Below are 27,528 nucleotides of genomic sequence, written 5' to 3' on the forward strand. Positions count from 1 at the left end.
AGGACCATGTTGATTTGGTGTATTTATGTTCACCATTGACTCATATCTGTATTTGAATCAAAAACTAGAGGGAACAAAATGTGATGGTGAGGGAGGTAAACCCACAGTCTTTTTTTTTAAACAGAATATATTTTACTTCTTTCCTTAAAGTTAGATATGGCAGTCCCCCTCCCTGATATTTTTCTTACATTCATTGTACTTGCAACAAATATTTTAAAATATACATATGTATATTTATATGTACACAGAAAGAATTTATAAATATGATTATATTAAAGAAAGTCGGACAAATAGAAGGGCGGGGGAAATCACCCATAATCCTACTATCCTAGGACAATTTTATTAATATTTTAGTACAGCTCCTTTTTTTTTTTTGCGGTACGCGGGCCTCTCACTGTTGTGGCCTCTCCCGTTGCGGAGCACAGTCTCCGGACGCGCAGGCTCAGCGGCCATGGCTCACGGGCCCAGCTGCTCCGCGGCGTGTGGGATCTTCCCAGACTGGGGCACGTACCCGTGTCCCCTGCATCGGCAGGCGGACTCTCAACCACTGCGCCACCAGGAAAGCCCTACAGCTCCTTTTGTTGTTTTTCTATGTATACCTGGTTATCATAATGTTGTATTAATAATTTTGTATTCTATTTCATATAATATGTCTTAAGTCATTTTGTGCTATTATATTTCCTATTAGTTCTTAGTCTTAAGAGCACAAAAGCTGCTGTAAGCATCAAGTTTAAGGATGTTACCTTAAGCTTTTTTTCTTTCCAACATTATATTATGAAAATGTTCAAACATACAGAAAAGTTGAAAGAATTGTACAGTCAATACCTATATACCCACCACCTAGAGTCTACAGTTAACATTTTACTTCTGTAATCACATATCTGTTCATCTATCATTCCATCTTATTTTTTTGCTGCATTTCAAAGTGAAATGCAGATATGAGTACATTCCCCTTTAAATATTTCAGTATTTAATATTTGTTTACAGTTTTTTTCCTTTTGAGGTAAAATTACATACAATCAAATCACAAAAATCTTGAATTTTTAAACAAAAGTAAAAAAATTTAAAAATCTTGAATTTTTCAATATTTAATAAAGTGTTTTATACTTAAATTAGAATTAATAAATTGGCTGTAACATTTTTAAAGAATGCTAGAAGTACCAATTTTGAAGGATTTTATTTTAGTAGACCTCATTAGAGATGCTAAACACTGTTAATTTTATAATTTGATATTGAGAAATAGAAGCTTGATCTTCATCATGTGTCACCAAAATGAGCTTCCTAAAATTGAGGCTGCTGTAACTTTTGTTTTAAATTTATAAACTGGGGCTTCCCTGGTGGCACAGTGGTTGAGAGTCTGCCTGCCGATGCAGGGGACATGGGTCTGTGCCCCGGTCCGGGAAGATCCCACATGCCGCGGAGCGAGCGGCTGGGCCCATGAGCCATGGCCGCTGAGCCTGCGCGTCCGGAGCCTGTGCTCCGCAACGGGAGAGGCCACAGCAGTGAGAGGCCCGCGTACCACAAAATAAATAAATAAATAAATAAATAAATTTATAAACTGTCCTTTTATGAATTTCATGACCCATTAGTGGGGCCTGTCAGTACGTGTTTGAATTACCTGTCAAGGACCTGTAGAACGGCTTGTGTAATAAAGAGCTTCACTGTAAGTCCTTTCTATTCAAAGACTTGAAGAATAAATAATTTAATAAATATATGCACCTTTTCAGTATGGCAATGCATCATAGTCAACAAAAATCTTTCTCTCTGATTATAATCATTAATTGATGAATGAGTTGTGGAAGAATTTTGTGGGGTTGGATTTAGTTATATGTGGACTGATGAAGTGTCCATAAAACAAAGGTAGTTAATACCCTCAATAGAGCCATGTTCTCAACTGCTAACATAAATTAGGTTTTCCTCTGCTTAACAAGATTAAAATAATCATAGAGTGCAGAGAGGTTATTTGTTGGTTAAAATCTAGAGAGGTTTATGCACTTTTTTGGAAACACTAAGATGGTTCATTTTATGCATTTGTTTACTTTCTTAGCTTTGGTCAAGTATTGATATATGTTCTTCCAGTTATTAATGCAGTTGAAAACGTACGTTTATCACCTAGTGGTTTTTCTAGATTCTAATTTGTATCTAGAATAGCAGTAGGCAGACACAAAGCCGATATTCTAGTGACCTACTTTGTCAGAAACTGCGTTATCAGAGGTAGAAGTTACACAAGAGTCATAATTATATATTTTAGAATGAAATTAGGGAGTCACAATATGAAAATCTGTACTAAGGTTGTTATGAACCCCAAACACTCACTGTTGTATACATCTGGAAGTCTTGGGGCAGGTGAAGGGAGTTTTGGTTTAATGTTGGGTGGAGTAGGTGAGAGACTGAACCTTGGTCAGGCTAGGAAGGAGGTGAGAGGGAGGAGGAGAGCCTGCCAGTCTCCGGAGAAGCGTAAGCTGGGGCAGGTGGACCTGGACCGAGGCTCCTTTGACTTCTCAGGTGCTGGGACTAGGCATCTAGGATGAGAAGGTTGGCTAGTGAAGTTGATGTTAGACTGAGTGCCTCAGCCACATTTGCATTTAATCCTTTATTTCTCACTGAAGAGATATAGAGAGGGCCTCCCTACCCCCCACCCGGTCTTTCCCCATACTGAAAGGGGGATGAGGCGGGTGATGAGCCCCAGAAGACACTGGAGCCCACATGCTCTGAGGAAACAGCTGCTGCCTAGGCTGCAGAAGAGTGAAAAACCACAGCGAGCATTGAAGGAAGGTAGCCTAATCACACAAGTTTACCTTTGATGGGCATTTGGCTGGAGGCAAAATAAGCTGTGGGTGGAGATATTTTTGTGATACACATACCTGCTACCTTGCTGTTATGTATCACAAAAAAACTAAGGGTTTTTTCCCCCTAATATTTCTCATATACATTTTCGAAAATCAAAAATTGAAAGAAGTTTCCCTTTCATTCCTATGTTTCACCCTAGCTTCTCTTAGTGTCTCTTAGGGGTCCTAGTATAGGGAGATAAACATTCTGTTTGATGTTGGGATGCATAGGTTTTTGTCTTCCAGTGGGTCACTGAGCAGCTCTGTGACATTGGGCAGGTCACCTGGCAATGACTTTGGGGCCCAAATTAACCGGTAGTTCTTCCTGGCTCTGCGAGTCTGCTTCAATTGGTCATATGTTGATAACTGTTGAAGCTGGCTTGACAGGTTCATCATAGGATCCTCTGAACTTTTGTATATATTTGAGATTTTCTATTATAAAAAATGAAAAATTTTAAATTGGTCTAAACTAAGTAAAAAATTTTAAAGTAAGCTAAGAAAGTTAAAAAACAAAATTAAATTGGCCTCACAATTTTAAGTCTGTCATCTTTTTAGCTGAAACTCACCACTTCATATTGTCCAAGTCATTTTCCATTTTATCATGTATTCCTTCAGCGGGTATTTTTTGAGGACCTACCCTGTGAGACAATCTGTTAGGGTGCCCTGGGACTATGGATCCACATAGGATTAGGTTTCTTCTCCTCTGGTCTGATAGACCATGGGATGACGTTGGTAATACCACGGCACAGTGGAGTGAATGTGTGAGGTGGTGTGCGACTCCACCATCCAAAGAATTGAGATTTACAGCTGCTAGGGTTCTTCATGATGATGTTTCAGGCTCTGAAGATAAATCCAGAAGAGAGCCCTGAGATATGTCTTAAATAGCAGCACCACAAGAAAAAAATAATACCTCTTCATATAACAAAAATCAATCAGATGGATACATTTTGGGGTGTGGGTGTACACGTGTATGTATTTACTTATTTATTTACGTCACTAACAGCCATATATCCAAAACCGCTCCACGGTTATGAGGGGCTTACAGATATTCTTTAAAAAATTAAACTCCTCTAACAAGATGGTTTTGAGTGCCTATTTTTAACTTCTCAGAGGAAAAGCTTCCATCTGACTTTTCATGCTCCCTGCTCTCAAACCAGACCTGTCGAGACGACTCCCTGCCAAGGCAGAAACATGGAGGAGTGATTATGCCGCAGGTTGATGCCACTGATGTGGTTTCCTTGACTCATCAGAAAGACTTTCATTAGAAGGCCCATATCCTTTCTCTCCTCCTAATTTGCTCCAAGCTTCTCACTGTGTATCTGATAACTAGTAAGAGACATTTAGTGAAATGTCTAGAAGCTAGAATGCTAGAAGCTAGAATGGCCCTGTAACAACCTCCACTAACAAAAGAATTACAAATGCTCTCTGTTTAAAGGGGTTTAATGGTACAAAAAGCGTGTTCCATACCCAAAAAACAGCTTTAAAATTTTTTTTACAGGAGAAAAATAAGATGTTTAAATGGAACTATAAAAATGATCTATCTATAAGGGGAAATCAGTTGATAATGGTTTTTATTGCAGTCTCAGTTTCTCCCAAGACGAAACCAGCTGATAAAGGCTTCTAATTTTTCACCAGATAATTAGTAAAATTTACTTCTAATTTTTTATTACTGGCCTAACTCTCATCCCCACTGCAAGTCCAACTCTCAGTTCATAGGAGTGCTGTGGTATACTCTGAAGCTACACTTAATTCCTGAAATTTTAGTGTTTAAACTTGTTATCAGTTAAAAAATGTGCTCTAGAGACACCCCACAACAATATTTTTAATAAAAAAATATCAGTGATCATCCTTCGAGAAAATACACATGAAAATAGTATAACCTGAAATTTAGTCTTTTAAAAATAATTATACTTTTGCTATAAGGAAAAGTTTCTAGAAACTTTAGAATGCAAAATGTTCTAGGTATTTCCATTTATAAATTTAATCACCTCTTTGTTCATATTTTCCTTTTTATATTTCCCATGACATTACTGATCAACAAGTTAACAGTTTCACAAAATACCCCCAATACAATAGTTAAGCTGAAAAGATCAAATGTTCTCATTTGAGATGCATTTTAGACAGTTTTAAAAATTAAAATATAGCCAACACCTGTATTCTAATACTACATCTACTTCCGGTCTGATTAAATCTTCCAGGTTCTCTGTTCCCTCCCACCACTCCACCCCAGTTTTCCTTCTCTGTTTAAGGATATTTCCCCTGACATTCACTTGAGTGTTGTGCATAATAACTAAGAAAACATTAAAAAGCTACATTAAACCTTAATTTCCTCTTCTACACATTAAAATCCATCCACAAAACCAACTGCTTGGCAAAACAACAGTAACAAAAACCCAACCACCAAAACTAATGGATAATCCCCTGCCCTCTGGAAGCTTATAATAGATAACAAAATCTGTATGACACATGTAAAGTTTTCCTTTCTCGGTTTTCTTCCAGCTAATAACTATCACAAAGCACTTTCCGAGTCATTAGTTTGCTCATGTCTTCCTAAGAACACATGTAGAATTTTTGGAGTTGAGGTAAAAGGATTAGGGAGACTGACACTCCCTTAATTCAGCATCTCATTACTTTTTTCACAAAAGTCCCCTAATTGGCCTTGTCAACCGCAACACCCTTCCAAGACACCTGATAGAAGGCAGTCCTCTGGCGGCCAGAACTGAGCCTCCCACCCTCTCCCATCAGCTAATCCTGTCACATCAGGCTGGCAGTGTGGCGTCTTACCTTCACACCTCCTGCCCTCCTACCTTTCCCCAGACTGCTCAGATCACACAGCTCAAAGTTCCTAGGTGTGTTTTCTGCCTTTGTTAACCTATAAACGTAAAACGTCTTTCATCTCATCTCCACATGTCTAAAACACACCAACCTTCAAAGCCTAGCTCACACGTCAACTCCTGAAACTTGTGTTTCGGGAAGAGCCAAAAGCTATTCAGAGTTAAATGCAGAGGAGTAAGATGGGTATAAGCTGGTTAGTGCCATTTTGGGTCCAAAATGAGGAATAAATATAAATAATGAGGCATTTTCTTCTGTGACGCATAAACTGCCTCCAGATGAAGAATATGAGTAGTTTTAAGCAGGAGTAGCATTATTGGAATAAAGTAAACTTTCCCACTAAGACATTTGGAAGGATTATGTTCATAGGAATGCTTAACCTCTGGGATGAAAAGCAAAACAACCAAGACATCCATTGTCTCGATATCATGACACCTCCCCATAGAGCTATTGCAAAGATTAAATGAGATAATGTTTGTAAGCTCTGAGCCCCTTCGTTTGGCATGAATAATTGTTAGTTATATGTCATAATCATGGCTTTATAATGGTACTTAAAGGTCAGGAAAGCTCTTAATGAAAGTTGTAAAGATTCAGAAAGCATTAAAATGGTAAGATGGTTGGGGTTACATAATAAATGGTAGTATTTCTTTAAGGATATATTTAGGGTAAACACTGTCATTGCTCCTAATGATCATAACTGTGATAACAACTAAGACTATTTTCTGAGAGTTCAGTGAGACTTTGTAAGTGATTAAATTAATCTCAACAGAATTTGATTTCAAAATACTATTCTCAGCTTCTCATTACTGACATGGAGCTTTAAGGACTTTTATGAAGTCAGAGACGTTATTATGTTTGATATCAGCTTTTAAAGTATGGTAGTATTTCAAGATAGTGTAAGCTTGCTGGCTTTACAATTTTATGGACATTTGGGAGTAGAAAATAATGATTACTTTTTGCATATTGAGTGTCTTCAATGCCTTGCTGTATTTTTTGAAGTAAAAATTGTTTAGCTTAGAACTTTGAGGATTTTATTATTAAAGTGGCAAATATTTAATGATCTCTGATTTGAAAAGGAGAACTCAAAACCGTGTACCTATAGCTATTTTCTCCTACTCATTATTGTACATGTTTTATGGCATACAATTTAGTGCCTTAATTATAAGAAAAGATAGACATCTTTTTAGTTTTATAGCTATCTTGATTAACTTTTAAAGTTATTTTCTCAGTAAAATAGTCTCAAATTTAGTTAAACATTTACAAATTATTCTAGGGTTGCTTCTAGCTATTCCACAGAGAGACAGATGTCACATGATTTGGTTGCTGTTGGCAGGAAAAGTGAAAACTTTCATCCAGTGTTTGAACATCTTGACTCAACTCAGAATACTGAAAACAAACCTACAGGAGAATTTGCTCAGGAAATCATAACTATAATCCATCAAGTTAAAGGTTGGTATATTTCACACATACATTAGGGATAACACAAAAATAATGTACTGACTTTTCACGAGACATAGGTAAATATCTGTGATATTGTAGTAGTAATTAATATTTCATTATAAGTTAGATCATTAATTAGGAAATCTGGTGAAGAGAGTAGCACGTATTAATTCAAGCCTAGTTGTTCTTTATATGTAGTTCCAATAACTTGATGCTTCAACTCATAGTAGATTACAAATTGAAAGTTATAAAGGAAGAGGTTGGCTACTGCAAAAGACAGGTGTACTGAGAGCAGAAAGAAACAATAACTGATAACTGAATAGGAAGGAGGAAATAACAAAAACCAGATATGAAACTCAAGAAACTCAAGAAATTTGGAAGTATAGGTCATTTGGTCGTATTCTTAAAGCCCCTGAGGGCATTACTGGGACTTTGTGCCATAAGGGTGATGCTAAGCGATCAATAGAAGATTCCAGTTTGATTTGTTATACACGATGACATCAGGACATTGCATAATAAATACTTCAAAGGTTTACATTGAGCTGTTGTGTTTTGCTTTTGCTTCTGGCCAGTTTCCATTAATTGGATAATTTAGTCATGTAAAATAACTTTCCTTATTGATGCTGCATAAATAAGGCAGTTGTGGGTATTATAAACTGGGGTCTTTCGAGAATTTCAAAATTTATAATTTTATATTTCTTACTAGATAACTGTGTTAATCTTTTTTACCTTCATAAAACATATTTTGCAAATGAATTATTTTCTTTGCAGCCCTCAAACTAAGGCACATATTTACTTTAAAGCATGCAGTTTGAAACAGTTCACCTTCTCAATTCCAGCCCCTCTTACCCAAAAGAAGTGTGATTCTTGGCAGACAGGGAGCTGGTATTGTAGAAAAATTCAGGAGATCGTCCCGGAACAGGAACAGTAAGTTAGGGAAAAGGATTGCTTTAGCATTCTCATGGGTCAAGTGTACTATCTTTCTCTTTATTCTGTTAAAAGCTTGTAGCATAGCCGCTTTCAGAATGTCTTCATGAACTTCAGTTAATATTAAAGTAAAATGGCATTAGGAGGCCTTCTGTGATATGTAAACATAACATTTAACATTTGTTCAGAATTGTTTTGATGTTTCAGGGTTGTTTTTGGAGTTATTTTTTACTCTAGGTGAAGAGTAGAGCTGTATACCAGCTTTACTTCCCAGATGTAGGAAGATCTTACCTAGGAGAAGAAAGGTCCTGTCCTCTCTTTGAGAGAGCCACTGTCTTTTCCCCCTGGCAAGTAAGCAGACATGTTAAATAGGAACAGAATCTTTGGGTTCATAAATCCGTTTACTGTTGCTTGGGCTTGGGAAAGTGTGTGAGCACTACAAATTAGTCTGTGGAATAAGCTTAGGTCCCATATGTTTTCAAGAGAAAACAGGTTGGATGTTTTTTAATAGTCCCTTCTTCCTGTGCTTATTATATATAATCTTTTAAGTGGAATCAGTTTTACATTGAGATAAAACTTTTTTTTCCCTTTTGCAGCAGATTATTTTCCATCACTTGGAATTACTCTACATGAGCGTTTCTCAAAAATGCAAGTTACACAAGCTGCAGATGTAAATGAATTTAAATTGAACTCAGATCCAGAAATTCACAGGTAATGAGTGATTATTGTATGCCCATTTAACTCATGGGAATGAGCCTCAGAACAGATTGTGGGAAGGTGCTGCCTGCCTCCTGGGCTTGTTGTAGACTCTAGAACTGCATTTCCTGCCTAAAAACAGGACTAACCCAAGCAGGTACTGGGCCAGTGCACTTTGATAGACTAGGTTATATTGAAGCCATGACTAGCATTGTTTAAATGTGTAGGACTTTGAAAATATTTACCTACCTAACTTTGATTCTGCTGTGTCTATAGTAATTGCCTACTGAAGTTATCACTGGAAGATGAAAGACAGTTGTCGAGCCATTGAAATCATGGGTTGCTTCATGTGGTCAGAAATGGCTGTTCTGAGGGCAGCCGGATGAAAACCTATGTCTTCTTCTGCTGGCACCTGTCCAAACAGGTGGTGCGCCCTGTCTTGTGAGCTGAGTTGAATCAATGTTAGAATGCGGTAGATCACCGGAGCCAAGTTTAAGGTTACACAGACTAGTGATTTGAGAACCACTGAGGCGTCACTGTGATGTTGTTTACAGGATATGTATGTCCTGGGAGACTGCCATATAGGTGAAAAACTACCTGGTAGCAGATTTCTTTTTCTTCCTCCAAGACACACCAGCGTTATTTCAAAATCCATTCTGTAATAATGGAGTCAAGATTTCAGTGTATAACATAATTATTTAATTGTAATATGCCTTTATTATTTTAGGAGAATAGATATGTCTTTGGCCGAGCTTCAGAGTAAACAAACTATGGTATATGATTCAGAACAGGTAAGTGAATATAATTTTTGATGAGAGATTACCTTATTGTTGGTATACTAATGGGAAACGGAACTGGTCATTGGGAGTAAAAAAGGTAGTTAAAGTGGGTGAGGAAGAATGATGGAGACCCAGGAATCTGAAATTTACAAAGCTCTCCAAGTGACTCTAGTTATCAAAAGATTGCAGAGAGAACACTGGCAAAAGACAAAAATATGCCCTAAGAGAGACAATCCCTAAGGGTAACAGCTTTGTAAAATTGACATAAAATTGTAGTGTTTAATGTTCATTCCAAAACTTCACACGGTAAAGCTTGCAGAAAGTATGTTTGATACCTGTTTTTTCCAAAGCAGTCATGTGGGATATATTTTTAAGTTGTATGTAGAATGAATGCAAAGGAACTTAGTTTCATTTGACACTGCTCTTCTGTTTACTGAAGATTGTGTGAAACATTCTATGGAATATGAACTAGAAAAATAATGGAAATAATACTGAATTTTTACGCGGGCCTCTCACTGTTGTGGCCTCTCCCGTTGCGGAGCACAGGCTCTGGACGCGCAGGCTCAGCGGGCATGGCTCACGGGCCTAGCCGCTCCGCGGCACATGGGATCTTCCCGGACCGGGGCACGAACCCGCGTCCCCTGCACTGGCAGGCGGACTCTCAACCACTGCGCCACTAGGGAAGCCCCTGAATTTTTTTAATTGTTCCCACCCATAACACCTCCCTCCCCGCCATTTCTTTGCTAATTAGAAAAACTATCTTAACTAGCCCAGGGGGAAGAAAACTGGCTCTTGTTTTAGAAGAAATATATCAAGTTCTAAAAGAACTGCTAATTTATTCATTGCGAGTGAAGAGTTTTTATAGAGGAGAGATTTTAATACATTTGTGATAGAATATATAAATAATATTTTCACTTGTGAATGGTTACAGTTTTATTGTACTTATGGAGATAGGTTAGTTTATTGAATAAATGATACTTTCAGAAAATTTCTGCTCATCAAAGTACTATAATAAACTTATAGGAAATTTGAGGATTTAAAAAAAATCACCCCTAATTCAACCACTTAAGACAAAATCTTATTTGATCATCTTTCCTTGCAGTCTTATGTCTAGCGCTTTAACATACACTACCACAGTACATGTAGTTTTGGATGCTTTATCTTTTTACTTAAACTATAGTAACATTCCTTTTATGTAAAATCTCTGAACTCCCAATGACCTTTTTATAATTGAGGCTTTGTAAGTTTTAATTAACTATTCAGTAAGTGTTTTTCCATGGTTACTTCCACATAGTCTACATTATCATAATTTAAATGCTTGTACATTACTCCTATGACTTAAATTTACCATAAAATTATTCTTCCCTTCTCCTTTAAATTTTTTTTCACACTTAAGTTACTTTCATTTTATGGTTATTTTTAAAATATAATATTTTGAATATACTTGGGTAGATAGACGTTTCTTTGGTATAGAATCCCAGAAGTGGGATTCTTGGTTCAGTGTTATGAACTTTTCTGACTCTGTATTGTCAATTGTGTCTCAAAATATTTTTATCAGTTTACACTAGCATGAGCAGGATGAGTACAAGGTAACTTATTTAGGACTTTTACTTAAGGTTCTTGTTCGATATGGTCTTTGTGCAACTAACAGTAATGTGAATGGTTTGTCTTCTGTCAAAATTCCTCAGACTCTGGTCAAAATAATAGATCCAAATGACCTACGACATGACATTGAAAGAAGGAGAAAAGAACGGTTACAGAATGAAGATGAGCACATTTTTCACATAGCTAGTGCTGCAGAGAGGTAATCAGTAGATGAAAAACATCCTGTTATCAGACAGCTTTTGGTTTTAGCATATTTTCCAATTTTCTGTGTGTGATGGTAATTTTCACTTTAGTGTAGGAATTTAATTCCTCAAATCCATTTTACATGTTTAAGTGAAATCTGTTAAAATGTTTCAAAGTTATTCAGTGGTCATCATATGCTATTTCATTGAAACAATAAAAATTATGGGGTAGGTGAGTATTTGATGTCTTTGTAATCTAGAGAGAAGTGTAGTAGCTTTTTTAATATTAGCAGGAGCCAAGACCAGCAAATTTATGGACTGTTTGGCTCGAGCTGATTGAAACTCTGACACATTCTACCCTTTAGATTCTGGTAGTCTTTGAATGTTGCAAAATTTCCTGAGGTCAGTGCCGTCCTCTTTCAGAACTCTTTGTGGATGTCTGTCCGTGAAACAGAGGCAGGTGTAGTAGAAAATGCAGAAGAGACCTGAGTTTGAATCCTACTTCTGCCAGTTTACAAGCTGTTTGCTCTTGGGCAAACTTGCCTAGTTTCTGGAGCCTTTTCCTCTATAAAATGAGAATAACCAATTTACGTTGGACAGGTTATAAATATTAAATGAACTGGCACATGTGAAGTACTTATGCCATGAGTGGCAAATTGATTGTCAGTAGATCCTTGTTTTTCTTTCCCAACGCTGTACCTCTTTTTAGGGGCTCTGAGTATTCTAGATTGGTCCCAGTTTATCCCTAGTCCTGAGAACTATGTAGAACTCATGGCAACTCTGGGACCTCATATGATTATGAGATATAATTTAATGGGAAAAAATTTCCAGTTCACTCAAGGGTCCTCAAACTATTTGGATCTCCCAGAAGGTGGGAATGTATGAATAGAAAGGACCAGTGCTAATTCTCTTTCCATAGTCCTTAGTTTCAAAAATTAAAATACTTGACTAGACTTATAAGTCATGTCTATGGCTAACTAGGTCAAGATACGTGGAGCTTGTTTAAAACTGGACTTGATACTGACAATAAGTTTGGGACTAATTAAAAGATAGCAAAACTGTGTGCTGAGGCATATGAAACAATTGAAAATAGTTAAAATCTTGTCCCTTGGTGGGTGAGTCTCCAGTTTCCTAATATGACACGGCATGACTGTGCTCTTTAGTGACACAAGCTCTCAGTCATGCTTTTCTTGACTACTCAGCAAGTGTGAGAAACTCAGTGTACCAAGAAAAAGGTTTTTTAAAACAGATTTAAGATAATCAACAAATTATAAAGACCATGTATGGCCTCAGAATATATCTTTACCCTTTGAGGTGATGAAGAGCTTGAGCAATGGAATTAACACCTGAGTTCAACTCCTGGCTCTGTAGATACCTAGCTATGTGACTGACCTTGGGCAAGTTACTTAATCTCTGTTTCCTCAGCGTAAAATAGAGATAAGAATTATACTTACCTCACGGTAGTGGTGAAAATTAAGTAAAGTGATGCATGTAAGCTACAGAGAAGTTGGTCAGCATTAAGTATTATTAATGTTAGCTTTGAGGGTGGCGTTGTAGGGTGCAAAAATGTCTTCCTGCAAGGTGTCTTTTTCTGGATCTGTTGAACTGTTTTATTCGTATTGGATGGCTGGTGTGGCATGGTGGAGCTATGAAGTGTTTTTCTTTAATTCAGATATTACTGACCATAAAATTCACCTTTTGAAAGTGAAGAATTCAGTAGTTTTTAGTATAATCACAAAGTTGTGCAACTATCACCACTATCTAATTTCGAAACATTTTCATCACCCCCAAAAGAAACCCTGTACAATTAGTTGTCACTCCCTATTTCTCCGTCCTCCCAGCCCCTGACAGCCACTAATCTACTTTCTGTCTGTATGGATTTGCCTATTCTTGACATATAATTGCAATCATAGAACAGGTGGCCTTTTGTGACGGGCTTCTTTCATGTAGTATGTTTTTTACGTTGCCCCATGTTGTAGCATGAATATTCCTTTTATGGCTGAATAACTTTCCACTGTGTGGATACACCACATTTTGTTTATCCATTCACCGGTTGATGGATATTTGGGCTATTTCCACTCTTTGGCTATTGTGAATAATGGTGCTGTGAATATTTGTATGCAATTTTTTGTGTGGATATATTTTTCACTTTTCTTCTGTATATACCTAGGATTGGAATTGCTGGTTCATATGATAACTATGTTTAACTTTTTGATGAGCTGCCAGGCTATTTCCACAGTGGGTACACCATTTTACATTCCCACCAGCAGTGTATGAAGGTTCCATTTTTAACACATCCTCGCCAGAAGTTGTTATTGTTTATCCTTTTAAAAAAATAATATGGAAGCTTTAATCTCTCACTTTATCCTAATTCAGTTTCCTTGTTAACATAAGAAAAATATTTTATCCTTTTATCTTAAAAATTCAATTTATCAAAATTGACCTCATTAATATTTTTGCATAAACCTTTTAAATCAAGTCAGTGTATAGATTTCCATAGAAATACAGAAGAAGTGAAATACAAGGAAATTATAAATCATAGGATGTAGCTCTTTCCCTTCTGTGTGATTTTTTTTTTCCCCCTTAAAAGTTGTATGCAGACTCTGTGTCTATGTTGGCTCACCATTGTATTCCTACTGCCTTGGGCTCAATTCATCTTTGTTTAATGAATGAAGACTTCCCAAAGGTGTAGACAGGACAGAAGATACTGAAATTGTAATGCATTTAGATCTTGATCACTTTTTATTCCCTGATACCTTAAAACCTTTCCCAAGCAAGTCTCACACCGGGGCATTCTGTCTTGTCTCTAAGACCCTGTTGTTCTCTATTTTTTCCCACTTCCGACCAGCCTCTTACCCTAAAGTCTCCGTGTCTCCTCCTGACACACCGTTTCTCCCTCTTGTCACCAGCATTACTAAGTTCCCTACACTGTCATTGAGGTGCTGTGTTATACGGGCGTGGTATGTGTGGGATAAAGCAGCTTCAAAATAGTATCAGTAGACTTCAAGAGGGCATCAAACTGCCTAGATTTTCTTTTTAGCTAGGCAAGTTATAGAAAACATCAGTTTTTATTTTTGCTGTTGTAACAATCTGTAATCTACTGAACTAGAGTTAACTTTATAAAGATCATTTATTCATCTATTCAACAAATATTTATATATTAATGTCTATGTTCTAGTCAGTGTTCTAAGCACTGACTTAGAACACTGAATTTGCACCATTTTAAGCATACAATTCATTGGCATTAAATACACTCACAGTGTTGTGCAACCATCACCACTACCCACGTCCAGAATTTTTCATCTTCTCAAACAGAAATTCAGTACCAGTTAAACAGTAACTCCCAACCCCCAGCCCCTGATGCCTCTATTCTTTCCATCGCTATGAATTTGCCTATTCTGAATACCTCATACATATATAAGTAGAATCATGCAATAATTTTCCTTTTCAGTCTGACTTATTTCACGTGGCATAATGTTTTCATCCATGTTGTATCATGTGTCAGTATTTCATTAAAATAATTTATTCCTTTATAAGGCTGAATAATATTCCATTGTATGGATACACCACATTTTGTTTATCCATTTTTGTGTTGATGGACATGTGGGTTGTTTCCATCTTTTGGCTATTATGAATAATGCTGTTATGAACACCGGTGTTGTCATTTTTTTGATTATAGCCATCCTAGTGGGTTTTAAGTAGTTTCTTGTAGTTTTGATTTGCATTTCCCTGATGACTAATGATATTGAGCATTTTTTCATGTGCTTTTTGTGTGTCTTCTTTGGAGAAATATCTATTCAAATCCTTTGCCAATTTTTAAATTGGATTATCATATTTTTATTATTGAGGTGTAAGGGTTCTTTATATATTCTGGGTACTACCCGTTCATCAGATATATGCTTTGCAAAGAGGACTTTTTAGAGTCTATTGTTCTGTTTATAGAAGTAGTACATGTTAATGGTGAACATTTGGAAAAATATAGTAAAGTATAAAAACAAAAATATAAGGCATTCTTAATTTCACCAGTCAGGGATGATTACTGTTAATATTTAGTACATTTCATATCATTTTTTTTTTCTGGCCATATATGTGGTTGTTTTGGTTTTTTTTTTTTTTTGGGGGGTACGCGGGCCTCTCACTGTTGTGGCCTCTCCCGTTGCGGAGCACAGTCTCCGGACGCGCAGCCTCAGCGGCCATGGTTCATGGGCCCAGCCGCTCTGCGGCATGTGGGATCTTCCCAGACCGGGGCACGAACCCGTGACCCCTGCATCGGCAGGCGGACTCTCAACCACTGCGCCACCAGGGAAGCCCTATATGTGTATATTTTAAACAAGTGAAATTATTCTCAGTATTTGACTTCGCCCCCTACTCTTTTGACTTACTACCATATCATGAACATTTTGACAGAATATGGGTTTTTTTAACATTTCAAAAAATCCCGAGTGGCTATTCCATGTCAGAGCTGGGACCACAGAACGAACCATCCGCAGTGCCTCCTGTGAAGGGATCGCACCTTGCTTGGTGAGAAGGTGCACCATTAGTTACAAACACTTGTGAAGACCCCAAAGTGCCACATGTGCACATAGCAGGGACACCTAGTCCACCTCAGAGGGGTCTGGGAAAGCCTTGGAACAGGTGCAAGTGGGGCTAAATCTTGAGGTTGATCTGAGTTGGAAGGAAATTACAGCAGAAGGCACCCAATGGGCCAGTGCGTAGAGGCAGGCGAGGTTGTGGTGTGTGCCGAGAGCCGCATGGAGGTGATGTTCCCGCAGCTCGGTGTGGGTGTTGCAGAGATTGGGATGGAGCAGCCGGCAAGGCTGCAAGGGCGTGCGCCGAAAGAGTCTTGGGGGTCAGTGAGGAGGAGTGTGGATTTTGTCCCCATGTCACTGGGGTCCTGTGGGAGGAGTGTAGCAGGGCCGAAGCCGTGAGCCGTTTGTTCGCCACAGAGCAGGAAGGGTCTGAGGACCACTGTGGGAGAGGTGGGATGTGACAGGGAGAGGACCCCCCAAGGGCTGTGGGAATGAGGCCCCGGGGTTAGAGGAGAAAGAAGCCCAAGGAAGGAGCTCCCTCCCAGGTAGGGCTGGCCAGGAATAGCCCTTGGCGGCCTCTGGGCCTCACTACAACAGGAGAGGGGAGCCAGCAGTATCAGAGGCCCCAGCTCTGCCAGTGAGCAGGCCTGAGCCACTCACTGGCCTCTTCCCTGGAGCTTTCACCACTGAGTCTCTTGGCAAGGGGGGCTGTCCCGTGCTGCCAAAGGTTCAAGAGCCGTGACTATCTTCCCTCAGGAAACATGTGTTCTACATATGTATGGTTTCGGGGGTTACAGCCCCAGGAAGCCTGTCCTTGGACTCCAGATTAAGAACCCTGGTCCTAGGAATATGGTTTTCCCCCTATCGCTAACTGCCAACTTGGCTAAATAATGTTTTTTGAAAAATGAGAGTTTTAGCCCTGGTAAATATTATTTGTAATTTTAGTAGTGATAGATCATTGAGATTTTTTTTTTTACTGTTGCGCTGCTTTAATTGTTTCCAAAGGGTGTAATTTGATTTCTCTTGTTTATTTGTCGGATAAATGTAAACTAATAAAAGATTCTTATTTTCTCTCTTTCATTTTATTAGGAGTGATCAGCATTCCAGTTTTACAAGGTTGAAGAATACTCATGTTGATGGATTCCAAAAATCTACATGTTTGGTAAAATCAAATTTTAGAAAATTTATTCAGAAACCTTACTTGGTAAGATTGCAGTTCCAACTTTTTTATTTTTGTATGTTCCATTTTCCTTCTCACATGTATCTATAGGTACAGGGATCACCAATATTTTTCATAATGTTTGTAACTGTTCATTAAGTAAGTGTTATGATTCTGTTGTTCAGTGTTAAGATTCTGTTGAGGCTTATAGTTATTATGACCAAATAAATGATCATCTCATTTGATTTATCAGGATTTTATTGCACTTATTATAGTACTAGCTTTCTTAATTTTTTTTAAACAACTTTATTAAGGTATATTTTACATACCATAAAATTCACCCATGTAACGGTGTAAAATTGAATGATTTTTTGTAAATTTACCAAGATGTGTAACCATCACCATAATCCAGTATTAGGACATTTTCGTGACCCCTATTAGAACCCTCAGGGCTATTTATTTATTCCGTGTTCCCACCCGCAGCTAACAACTAATCTACTTTCTGTTTCTAAAGATTTGCCTTTTCATAGGGCAGTTCACAGAGTGGCAGCTGGCTTCCATAAGAGCGAGCAAGTGACAGCTAGAAAGATGGAAGCCAGAGTCGATTTGTAACCTAATCTCAGAAGTGACATCCATACTTCGACCATACTCCATTTGTAAGAAGCAAGTCACTAGATACAGACCACACTCAAGGGAAGTGAATAGCATAAGGGCCTGGCTACTGGAAGGTGGGGATGATTGGGAGCCTGGTCAGAAGCTGCCTGGTACAGTCTTCCCACTGGCCCCCAGTGACTGACATCCCTTCATGTGCAAAATACACCCCCTCCCTCTCAAGGTCCCCCAAAATCTCATTTCATTACATGTGTCTTTATGCACTTATTCAAATGTATAGGCTTAGCATAAACTCAAGATGACTACTAGGAAAAGGGTTTTATATGACTTTTCTTAACTGGGGAGAGAAATAAAGGTGTGAAAGAGGAAGATTTGTGAGAAGTACAGACTCCATAGCAAATGGAATAAATAGAAGGTTATAAGACTGTTGATTTTGGAGAAAGAAACCATCTTCAAACTGGGCCCCATCGGGCTTCCTTGGCAGCGCAGTGGTTAAGAATCCACCTGCCGATGCAGGGTACACGGTTTCAAGCCCTGGTCCGGGAAGATCCCACATGCCGCGGAGCAACTAAGCCTGTGCGCCACAGCTACTGAGCCTGCGCTCTAGAGCCCATGCGGCACAACTACTGAGCCTGCGTGCCACAACTACTGAAGCCCACGTGCCTAGAGCCCATGCTCCGCAACGAGAGAAGCCCCCGCAATGAGAAGCCCGCGCACCTCAACGAAGAGTAGCCCCCGTTTGCCGCAACTACAGAAAGCCCGGATGCAGCAATGAATGCCCAACGCAGCCCAAAATAAATAAAAATAAAAATAATCAAAAAACCAAAGGAAGCAACCACGACCTTTAGGGAAGAAAGCGTAGAGCTCTAGAAGCTTAGAGAAAGGCCGGTGTGAGCTGGGTGTGGACCTCCGAGGAGTGGGGGCTGCCCAGCTGGAGCTGGCTGTGTCAAAAAACTAACAAACAAACTGGAGGCTGAACCAAAGGACCACTGCCAGGATGAAAAGCAGAACAACAAACATACAGGAAGGAGCAACCCCGCCTCCTCTCTTCCAGCCTTCTAGTCTCCCTCCAGTGTCCCTGTGGGTGGGATCTAAGTGGGAGCTGGCTTCAAGGACTGACTCCCAGTCCAAACCCCAAGTCGAGTATAGAGTGTGAGTTGGGAGTCTGAGACAAAGCTTAGGTACTAAGCAGCACACATCCCATCGGGGTGCACTGGTAAATGGAATAGACAGAGCAGCCCCCAGGAGCCCACAACCAATGATCCCGTCCCCTCACCTGATGATGAAGTGTGACCCATATTAATGCTGACTGAAAAGATACTTCCTATTTGATTGAATGGCTTCCTGAATGGAGGAAAATCAGCCTGCGTGGATGCCCACAACGTGTAAATATTGTACCAAGAATGTTATCATATGCATCCTAACATTTAATCTTTACAGAATAGTCAGTTCTGCTACAACGCAACATAGGCATTCCTTTTTTTTTTTTTTTTTTTGGTTTTTTTTTCTTACATCTTTATTGGAGTATAATTGCTTTACAGTGGTGTGTTAGTTTCTGCTTTATAACGAAGTGAAGCAGTTATATATATACATATGTTCCCATATCTCTTCCCTCTTGCGTCTCCCTCCCTCCCACCCTCCCTATTCCACCCCTCCAGGTGGTCACAAAGCACCGAGCTGATCTCCCTGTGCTATGTGGCTGCTTCCCACTAGCTATTTACCTTACGTTTGGTAGTGTATATAAGTACATGTCTCTCTCTCGCTTTGTCACAGCTTACCCTTCCCCCTCCACATATCCTCAAGACCATTCTCCAGTAGGTCTGTGTCTTTATTCCTGTCTTACCCCTAGGGTCTTCATGACATTTTTTTTTCTTAAATTCCATATATATGTGTTAGCATAAGGTATTTGTCTTTCTCTTTCTGACTTCACTCTGTATGACAGACTCTAGGTCTATCTACCTCATTACAAATAGCTCAATTTCGTTTCTTTTTATGGCTGAGTAATATTCCATTGTATATATGTGCCACATCTTCTTTATCCTTTCATCCGATGATGGACACTTAGGTTGTTTCCATCTCTGGGCTATTGTAAATAGAGCTGCAATGAACATTTTGGTACATGACTCTTTGAATTATGGGTTTCTCGGGGTATATGCCCAGTAGTGGGATTGCTGGGTCATATGGTAGTTCTATTTGTAGTTTTTTAAGGAACCTCCATACTGTTCTCCACAGTGGCTGTATCAATTTACATTCCCACCAACAGTGCAAGAGGGTTCCTTTTTCTCCACACCCTCTCCAGCATTTATTGTTTCTAGATTTTTTGATGATGGCCATTCTGACTGGTGTGAGATGATATCTCATTGTAGTTTTGATTTGCATTTCTCTAATGATTAGTGATGTTGAGCATCCTTTCATGTGTTTGTTGGCAGTCTGTATATCTTCTTTGGAGAAATGTGTATTTAGGTCTTCTGCCCATTTTTGGATTGGGTTGTTTGTTTTTTTGTTATTGAGCTGCATGAGCTGCTTGTAAAATCTGGAGATTAATCCTTTGTCAGTTGCTTCATTTGCAAATATTTTCTCCCATTCTGAGGGTTGTCTTTTGGTCTTGTTTATGGTTTCCTTTGCTGTGCAAAAGCTTTTCAGTTTCATTAGGTCCCATTTGTTTATTTTTGTTTTCATTTCCATTTCTCTAGGAGGTGGGTCAAAAAGGATCTTGCTGTGATTTATGTCATAGAGTGTTCTGCCTATGTTTTCCTCTAAGAGTTTGATAGTTTCTGGCCTTACATTTAGGTCTTTAATCCATTTTGAGCTTATTTTTGTGTATGGTGTTAGGGAGTGATCTAATCTCATACTTTTACATGTACCTGTCCAGTTTTCCCAGCACCACTTATTGAAGAGGCTGTCCTTTCTCCACTGTACATTCCTGCCTCCTTTATCAAAGATAAGGTGACCATATGTGCGTGGGTTTATCTCTGGGCTTTCTATCCCGTTCCATTGATCTATATTTCTCTCTTTGTGCCAGTACCATACTGTCTTGATTACTGTAGCTTTGTAGTATAGTCTGAAGTCAGGGAGCCTGATTCCTCCAGCTCTGTTTTTCATTCTCAAGATTGCTTTGGCTATTCGGGGTCTGTTGTGTTTCCATACAAATTGTGAAATTTTTTGTTCTAGTTGTGCGAAAAATGCCAGTGGTAGTTGGATAGGGATTGCATTGAATCTGTAGATTGCTTTGGGTAGTAGAGTGATTTTCACAATGTTGATTCTTCCAATCCAAGAACATGGTATATCTCTCCATCTATTTGTATCATCTTTAATTTCTTTCATCAGTGTCTTATAATTTTCTGCATACTGGTCTTTTGTCTCCTTAGGTAGGTTTATTCCTAGATATTTTATTCTTTTCATTGCAGTGGTAAATGGGAGTGTTTTCTTGATTTCACTTTCAGATTTTTCATCCTTAGTGTATAGGAATACCAGAGATTTCTGTGCATTAATTTTGTATCCTGCTACTTTACCAAATTCATTGATTAGCTCTCGTAGTTTTCTGGTAGCATCTTTAGGATTCTCTGTGTATAGTATCATGTCATCTGAAAACAGTGACAGCTTTACTTCTTCTTTTCTGATTTGGATTCCTTTTATTTCCTTTTCTTCTCTGATTGCTGTGGCTAAGACTTCCAAAACTATGTTGAATAAGAGTGGTGAGAGTGGGCAACCTTGTCTTGTTCCTGATCTTCGTGGAAATGCTTTCAGTTTTTCACCATTGAGGACGATGTTGGCTGTGGGTTTGTCATATATGGCCTTTATTATGTTGAGGAAAGTTCCCTCTGTGCCTACTTTCTGCAGGGTTTTTATCATAAATGGGTGTTGAATTTTGTCGAAAGCTTTCTCTGCATCTATTGAGATGATCATATGGTTTTTCTCCTTCAGTTTGTTACTATGGTGTATCACGTTGATTGATTTGCATATATTGAAGAATCCCTGCATTCCTGGAATAAACCCCACTTATCATGGTGTATGATCCGTTTAATGTGCTGTTGGATTCTGTTTGCTAGTATTTTGTTGAGGATTTTTGCATCTATGTTCATCAGTGATATTGGCCTGTAGTTTTCTTTCTTTGTGAAATCTTCGTCTGATTTTGGTATCAGGGTGATGGTGGCCTCGTAGAATGAGTTTGGGAGTGTTCCTCCCTCTGCTATATTTTGGAAGAGTTTGAGAAGGTTAGGTGTTAGCTCTTCTCTAAATGTTTGATAGAATTCGCCTGTGAAGCCATCTGGTCCTGGGCTTTTGTTCGTTGGAAGATTTTTAATCACAGTTTCAATTTCAGTGCTTGTGATTGGTCTGTTCATATTTTCTATTTCTTCCGATTGAGTCTTGGCAGGTTGTGCATTTCTAAGAATTTGTCCATTTCTTCCAGGTTGTCCATTTTATTGGCATAGATTTGCTTGTAGTAATCTCTTATGATCTTTTGTATTTCTGCAGTGTCAGTTGTTACTTCTCCTTTTTCATTTCTAATTCTATTGCTTTGAGTCTTCTCCTTTTTTTTCTTGATGAGTCTGGCTAATGGTTTATCAATTTTGTTTATCTTCTCAAAGAACCAGCTTTTAGTTTTATTGATCTTTGCTATCGTTTCCTTCATTTCTTTTTCATTTATTTCTGATCTGATTTTTATGATTTCTTTCCTTCTGCTAACTTTGGGTTTTTTTGTTCTTCTTTCTCTAACTGCTTTAGGTGCAAGGTTAGGTTGTTTATTCGAGATGTTACCTGTTTCTTAAGGTAGGATTGTATTGCTATAAACTTCCCTCTTAGAACTGCTTTTCCTGCATCCCATAGATTTTGGGTCGTCGTGTCTCCATTGTAATTTGTTTCTAGGTATTTCTTTATTTCCTCTTTGATTTCTTCAGTGATCACTTCGTTATTAAGTAGTGTATTGTTTAGCCTCCATGTGTTTGTATTTTTTACACATCTTTTCCTGTAATTGATATCTAGTCTCATAGCGTTGTGGTCGGAAAAGGTACTTGATACAATTTCAGTTTTCTTAAATTTACCAAGGCTTGATTTGTGACCCAAGATATGATCTATCCTGGAGAGTGTTCCATGAGCACTTGAGAAAACTGTGTATTCTGTTGTTTTTGGATGGAATGTCCTATAAATATCAATTAAGTCCATCTTGTTTAATGTATCATTTAAAGCTTGTGTTTCCTTGTTTATTTTCATTTTAGATGATCTGTCCATTGGTGAAAGTGGGGTGTTAAAGTCCCCTACTATGAATTTGTTACTGTCGATTTCCCCTTTTATGGCTGTTAGTATTTGCCTTATGTATTGAGGTGCTCCTATGTTGGGTGCAGAAATATTTACAATTGTTATATCTTCTTCTTGGATCGATCCCTTGATCATTATGTAGTGTCCTTCTTTGTCTCTTCTAATAGGCTTTATTTTAAAGTCTATTTTGTCTGATATGAGAATTGCTACTCCAGCTTTCTTTTGGTTTCCATTTGCATGAAATATCTTTTTCCATCCCCTTACTTTCAGTCTGTATGTGTCTCTAGGTCTGAAGTGGGTCTCTTGTAGATAGTAAATATATGGGTCTTGTTTTTGTATCCATTCAGCCAATCTGTGTCTTTTGGTGGGAGCATTTAGTCCATTTACATTTAAGGTAATTCTCGATATGTATGTTCCTATTCCCATTTTCTTAATTGTTTTGGGTTCATTATTGTAGGTCTTTTCCTTCTCTTGTGTTTCTTGCCTAGAGAAGTTCATTTAGCAGTTGTAGTAAAGCTTGTTTGGTGGTGCTGAACTCTCTCAGCTTTTGCTTGTCTGTAAAGGTTTTAATTTCTCCATCAAATCTGAATGAGATCCTTGCTGGGTAGAGTAATCTTGGTTGCAGGTTTTTCTCCTTCATCACTTTAAATATGTCCTGCCAGTCCCTTCTGGCTTGCAGAGTTTCTGCTGAGAGATCAGCTGTTAACCTTATGGGGATTCCCTTGTGTGTTTTTAGTTGTTTTTCCCTTGCTGCTTTTAATATGTTTTCTTTGTATTTAATTTTTGACAGTTTGATTAATATGTGTCTTGGTGTATTTCTCCTTGGATTTATCCTGTATGGGACTCTCTGTGCTTCCTGGACTTGATTAACTATTTCCTTTCCCATATTAGGGAAGTTTTCAACTATAATCTCTTCACATATCTTCTCGGTCCCTTTCTTTTTCTCTTCTTCTTCTGGAACCCCTATAATTTGAATGTTGGTGCGTTTAATGTTGTCCCAGAGGTCTCTGAGACTGTCCTCAGTTCTTTTCATTCTTTTTTCTTTATTCTGCTCTGCAGTAGTTATTTCCACTATTTTATCTTCCAGGTCACTTTTCCGTTCTTCTGCCTCAGTTATTCTACTATTGATCCCATCTAGAGTATTTTTAATTTCATTTATTGTGTTGTTCATCATTGTTTGTTTCATCTTTAGCTCTTCTAGGTCCTTGTTAAATGTTTCTTGCATTTTGTCTATTCTGTTTCCAAGATTTTGGATCATCTTTACTATCATTATTTTGAATTCTTTTTCAGGTAGACTGCCTATTTCCTCTTCATTTGTTAGGTCTGGTGGGTTTTTATCTTGCTCCTTCCATCTGCTGTGTGTTTTTCTGTCTTCTCATTTTGCTTATCTTACTGTGTTTGGGGTCTCCTTTTTGCAGGCTGCAGGTTCGTAGTTCCCGTTGTTTTTTGTGTCTGTCCCCAGTGGCTAAGGTTGGTTCAGTGGGTTGTGTAGGCTTCCTGGTGGAGGGGATTAGTGCCTGTGTTCTGGTGGATGAGGCCTGATCTTGTCTTTCTGATAAGCAGGTCCACCTCTGGTGGTGTGTTTTGGGGTGTCTGTGGACTTATTATGATGTTAGGCAGCCTGTCTGCTAATGGGTGGGGTTGTGTTCCTGTCTTGTTAGTTGTTTGGCATAGGATGTCCAGCACTGTAGCTTGCTGGTCGTTGAGTGAAGCTGGGTGCTGGTGTTGAGATGGAGATCTCTGGGAGATTTTCGCCGTTTGATATTATGTGGAGCTGGGAGGTCTCTTGTGGACCAGTGTTCTGAAGTTGGCTCTCCCACCTCAGAGGCACAGCACTGACTCCTGGCTGCAGCACCAAGTGCCTTTCATCCACACGGCTCAGAATAAAAGGGAGAAAAAGTAGAAAGAAAGAATTAGTAGAAGTAGAAAGAAAGAAAGAAAGAGAGGGAGGGAGGGAGGAAGGAGGGAAGGAAGGAAGAAAGAAAGAAAGAAGATAAAATAAAATAAAATAAAGTAAGATAAAATATAATAAAGTTATTAAAATAAAAAATAATTATTAAGAGAAAAAAAACGGATGGATAGAACCCTAGGACAAATGGTGGAAGCAAAGCTATACAGACAAAATCTCACACAGAAGCATATACATACACACTCACAAAAAGAGGAAAAGGGGAAAAAATCATAAATCTTGCTCTCAAAGTCCACCTCCTTAATTTGGGATGATTCGTTGTCTATTCATATATTCCACAGATGCAGGTACATCAAGTTGATTGTGGAGCTTTAATCCGCTGCTTCTGAGGCTGCTGGGAGAGATTTCCCTTTCTATTCTTGGTTCTCACAGCTCCCAGGTGCTCAGCTTTGGATTTGGCCCCCCTCTGCGTGTAGTTCGCAGGAGGGCGTCCGTTCTTCACTCAGAAGGGACGGGGTTAACGGAGCAGCTGATTCGGGGGCTCTGGCTCACTCAGGCCTGGGGGAGGGAGGGGCACGGAGTGCGGGGTGAGCCTACGGCGGCAGAGGCCGGCGGGACGGTGCACCAGCCTGAGGCGTGCCGTTCGTTCTCCCGGGGGAGTTGTCCCTGGATCCCGGGACCCTGGCAGTGACGGGCTGCACAGGCTCCCTAGAGGGGGGGGTGGATAGTGACACTGAGGCTCGCACACAGGCTTCTTGGTGGCAGCAGCAGCAGCCTTAGCGTCTCATGCCCGTCTCTGGGGTCCACGCTTTTAGCCGCGGCTCGCGCCCGTCCCTGGAGCTCCTTTAAGCAGCGTTCTTCATCCCCTCTCCTCCCGCACCAGGAAACAAAGAGGGAAGGAAAAGTCTCTTGCCTCTTCGGCAGCTCCAGACTTTTCCCCGTACTCCCTCCCGGCCAGCCGTGGCACACTAACCCCCTGCAGGCTGTGTTCACGCCGCCAACCCCAGGCCTCTCCCTGCGCTCCGACCGAAGCCCGAGCCTCAACTCCCTGCCCCGCCCGCCCCGGCGGGGGAGCAGACAAGCCTCTCGGGCTGGTGAGTGCCGGTCGGCACCGATCCTCTGTGCGGGAGTCTCTCCGCTTTGCCCCCCGCACCCCTGTTGCTGTGCTCTCCTCCGCAGCTCCGAAGCTTTCCCTCTCCGCCACCCACAGTCTCCGCCCGCGAAGGGGCTTCCTAGTGTGTGGAAACCTTTCCTCCTTCACAGCTCCTTCCCACTGGTGCAGGTCCCGTCCCTATCGTTTTGTCTCTGTTTATTCTTTTTTCTTTTGCCCTACCCAGGTACGTGGGGGTTTCTTGCCTTTTGGGTGATCTGAGGTCTTCTGCCAGCGTTCAGTAGGTGTTCTGTAGGAGTTGTTCCACGTGTAGATGTATTTCTGGTGTATCTGTGGGGAGGAAGGTGATCTCCGCGTCTTACTCTTCCGCCATCTTCCCGGAAGTTCTCCATAGGCATTCTTAAAAAAAAAAAAATGGGCCCCATCTTTCCTGCTCCCATCAAAGGTTTCAGGTTCTTTGTAGTTACAGTCTTAATACTCTGCCTTCTGATACTTACCTAGTCATGGCAGGAGCATCTACTCAAAGCAGGTACCTGATTCAGCAGCACCTGCCTCCTATAGCATTGAGAATTTGTGTTCTCAGACAGTGGCAACACTTTAGCAACTCCTAGTAATAATGGGTTTGTTTCTCTTCTGGATGCCTGAATAAATGCTAGATTTACAGTCCATTTTCTAAAAGTTACCCATTGTGTTATACAGGAGTATGTATTTTGTTACACTTCTCACATTCATGAATTAAACCAACCCCTCACAAACTAGCATGGGTTACATGAAGGAAGATGTGTGTATGTTCATACAGCTAAGCTACATGCTACATGCTTTGTGTTCTTAATCCCATGCATTTAAAACGTGTATTTTTGTGGGACTTCCCTGGTGGTCCAGTGGTTAAGACTCTGTGCTTCCAATGTAGGGGGAGTGGGTTTGATCCCTGGTCGGAGAACTAAGATCCCATGTGCTGCACAGTGTGGCCAAAAACGAACAAACAAAAACATGTATTTTTTGAATGGTAAAATGAACTTTTAAAAATAAAATTTAAAGTATATTAACCATACTAATACTTTTTTCATGCAGAATTATCATACTATGCAGAGAAAAGACGTCATTACTCACAAACCATTTGGAATTGAGGGAAACCATCAAAATACAAGAGGCTTTAGAAGAACTTTTAAGGTAGAGTGTTATTCTCCATCCAATTCTAGCTTTGGGTTTTTGCTTTGAACATAATGTTCTAAGTGTTAGTAAATTAAAAGCTCTTTTTGTTATATTTCAAATAGTAGCTTTAAATTAATATTTCTGGATTATAGTTAACTGTAATCAGGTTAATGATGACCCGTTTCCTCAGGATTTGATTTTCAAATATATTTTTTACCAGTGGAATCCTTTTTCAAATATTACATGGAAACTCAAATACATAAAACAGATCCAGATGGAGTGGCTCTAGGTGGAGAGGTGGGCAAGGTCCCAGACCTTCCCTTTAAGCCTGCCTCTTTACCTCTTAAGATGTAAGTGCATAGCTATAGAGCCTTCTCCAGGATTCAGTGATTGAAAAACCCTGCCCATAGACACACAACCCTCAGAGGCCTTCTGGATCATCAGAGAAAGACTCTGGTCCAACATGCTTTGTTAAAGCATATTTCATCACGTTCTAATTATTTGTACAGCT

At 39.4% G+C, this 27,528-nt stretch overlaps 1 protein-coding gene across 35 annotated transcripts in view; it reads left to right on the plus strand.

Moving 5' to 3' along the window:
* Positions 1 to 27,528, plus strand: part of BCLAF3 (BCLAF1 and THRAP3 family member 3) — a 77,766-nt gene that overhangs the window by 36,445 nt on the left and 13,793 nt on the right. For 27 of the 35 annotated variants that reach the window (XM_073799179.1, XM_073799189.1, XM_073799188.1 and 24 more), the window contains 6 exons: positions 6,934 to 7,109; positions 8,624 to 8,738; positions 9,451 to 9,514; positions 11,191 to 11,306; positions 16,908 to 17,022; positions 26,937 to 27,035. In XM_073799179.1, coding sequence (XP_073655280.1) covers positions 6,934 to 7,109; positions 8,624 to 8,738; positions 9,451 to 9,514; positions 11,191 to 11,306; positions 16,908 to 17,022; positions 26,937 to 27,035 — 685 coding nt within the window. Of the gene's footprint in view, positions 1 to 6,933; positions 7,110 to 8,623; positions 8,739 to 9,450; positions 9,515 to 11,190; positions 11,307 to 16,907; positions 17,023 to 17,491; positions 17,669 to 26,934; positions 27,036 to 27,528 lie in introns of those variants that run through there. The other 8 variants (XR_004524572.2, XR_012329250.1, XR_012329251.1 and 5 more) reach the window with 8 other exon arrangements.

The sequence above is a fragment of the Tursiops truncatus genome, chromosome X, assembly GCF_011762595.2.
Source record: "Tursiops truncatus isolate mTurTru1 chromosome X, mTurTru1.mat.Y, whole genome shotgun sequence".
NCBI lineage: Eukaryota > Metazoa > Chordata > Mammalia > Artiodactyla > Delphinidae > Tursiops > Tursiops truncatus.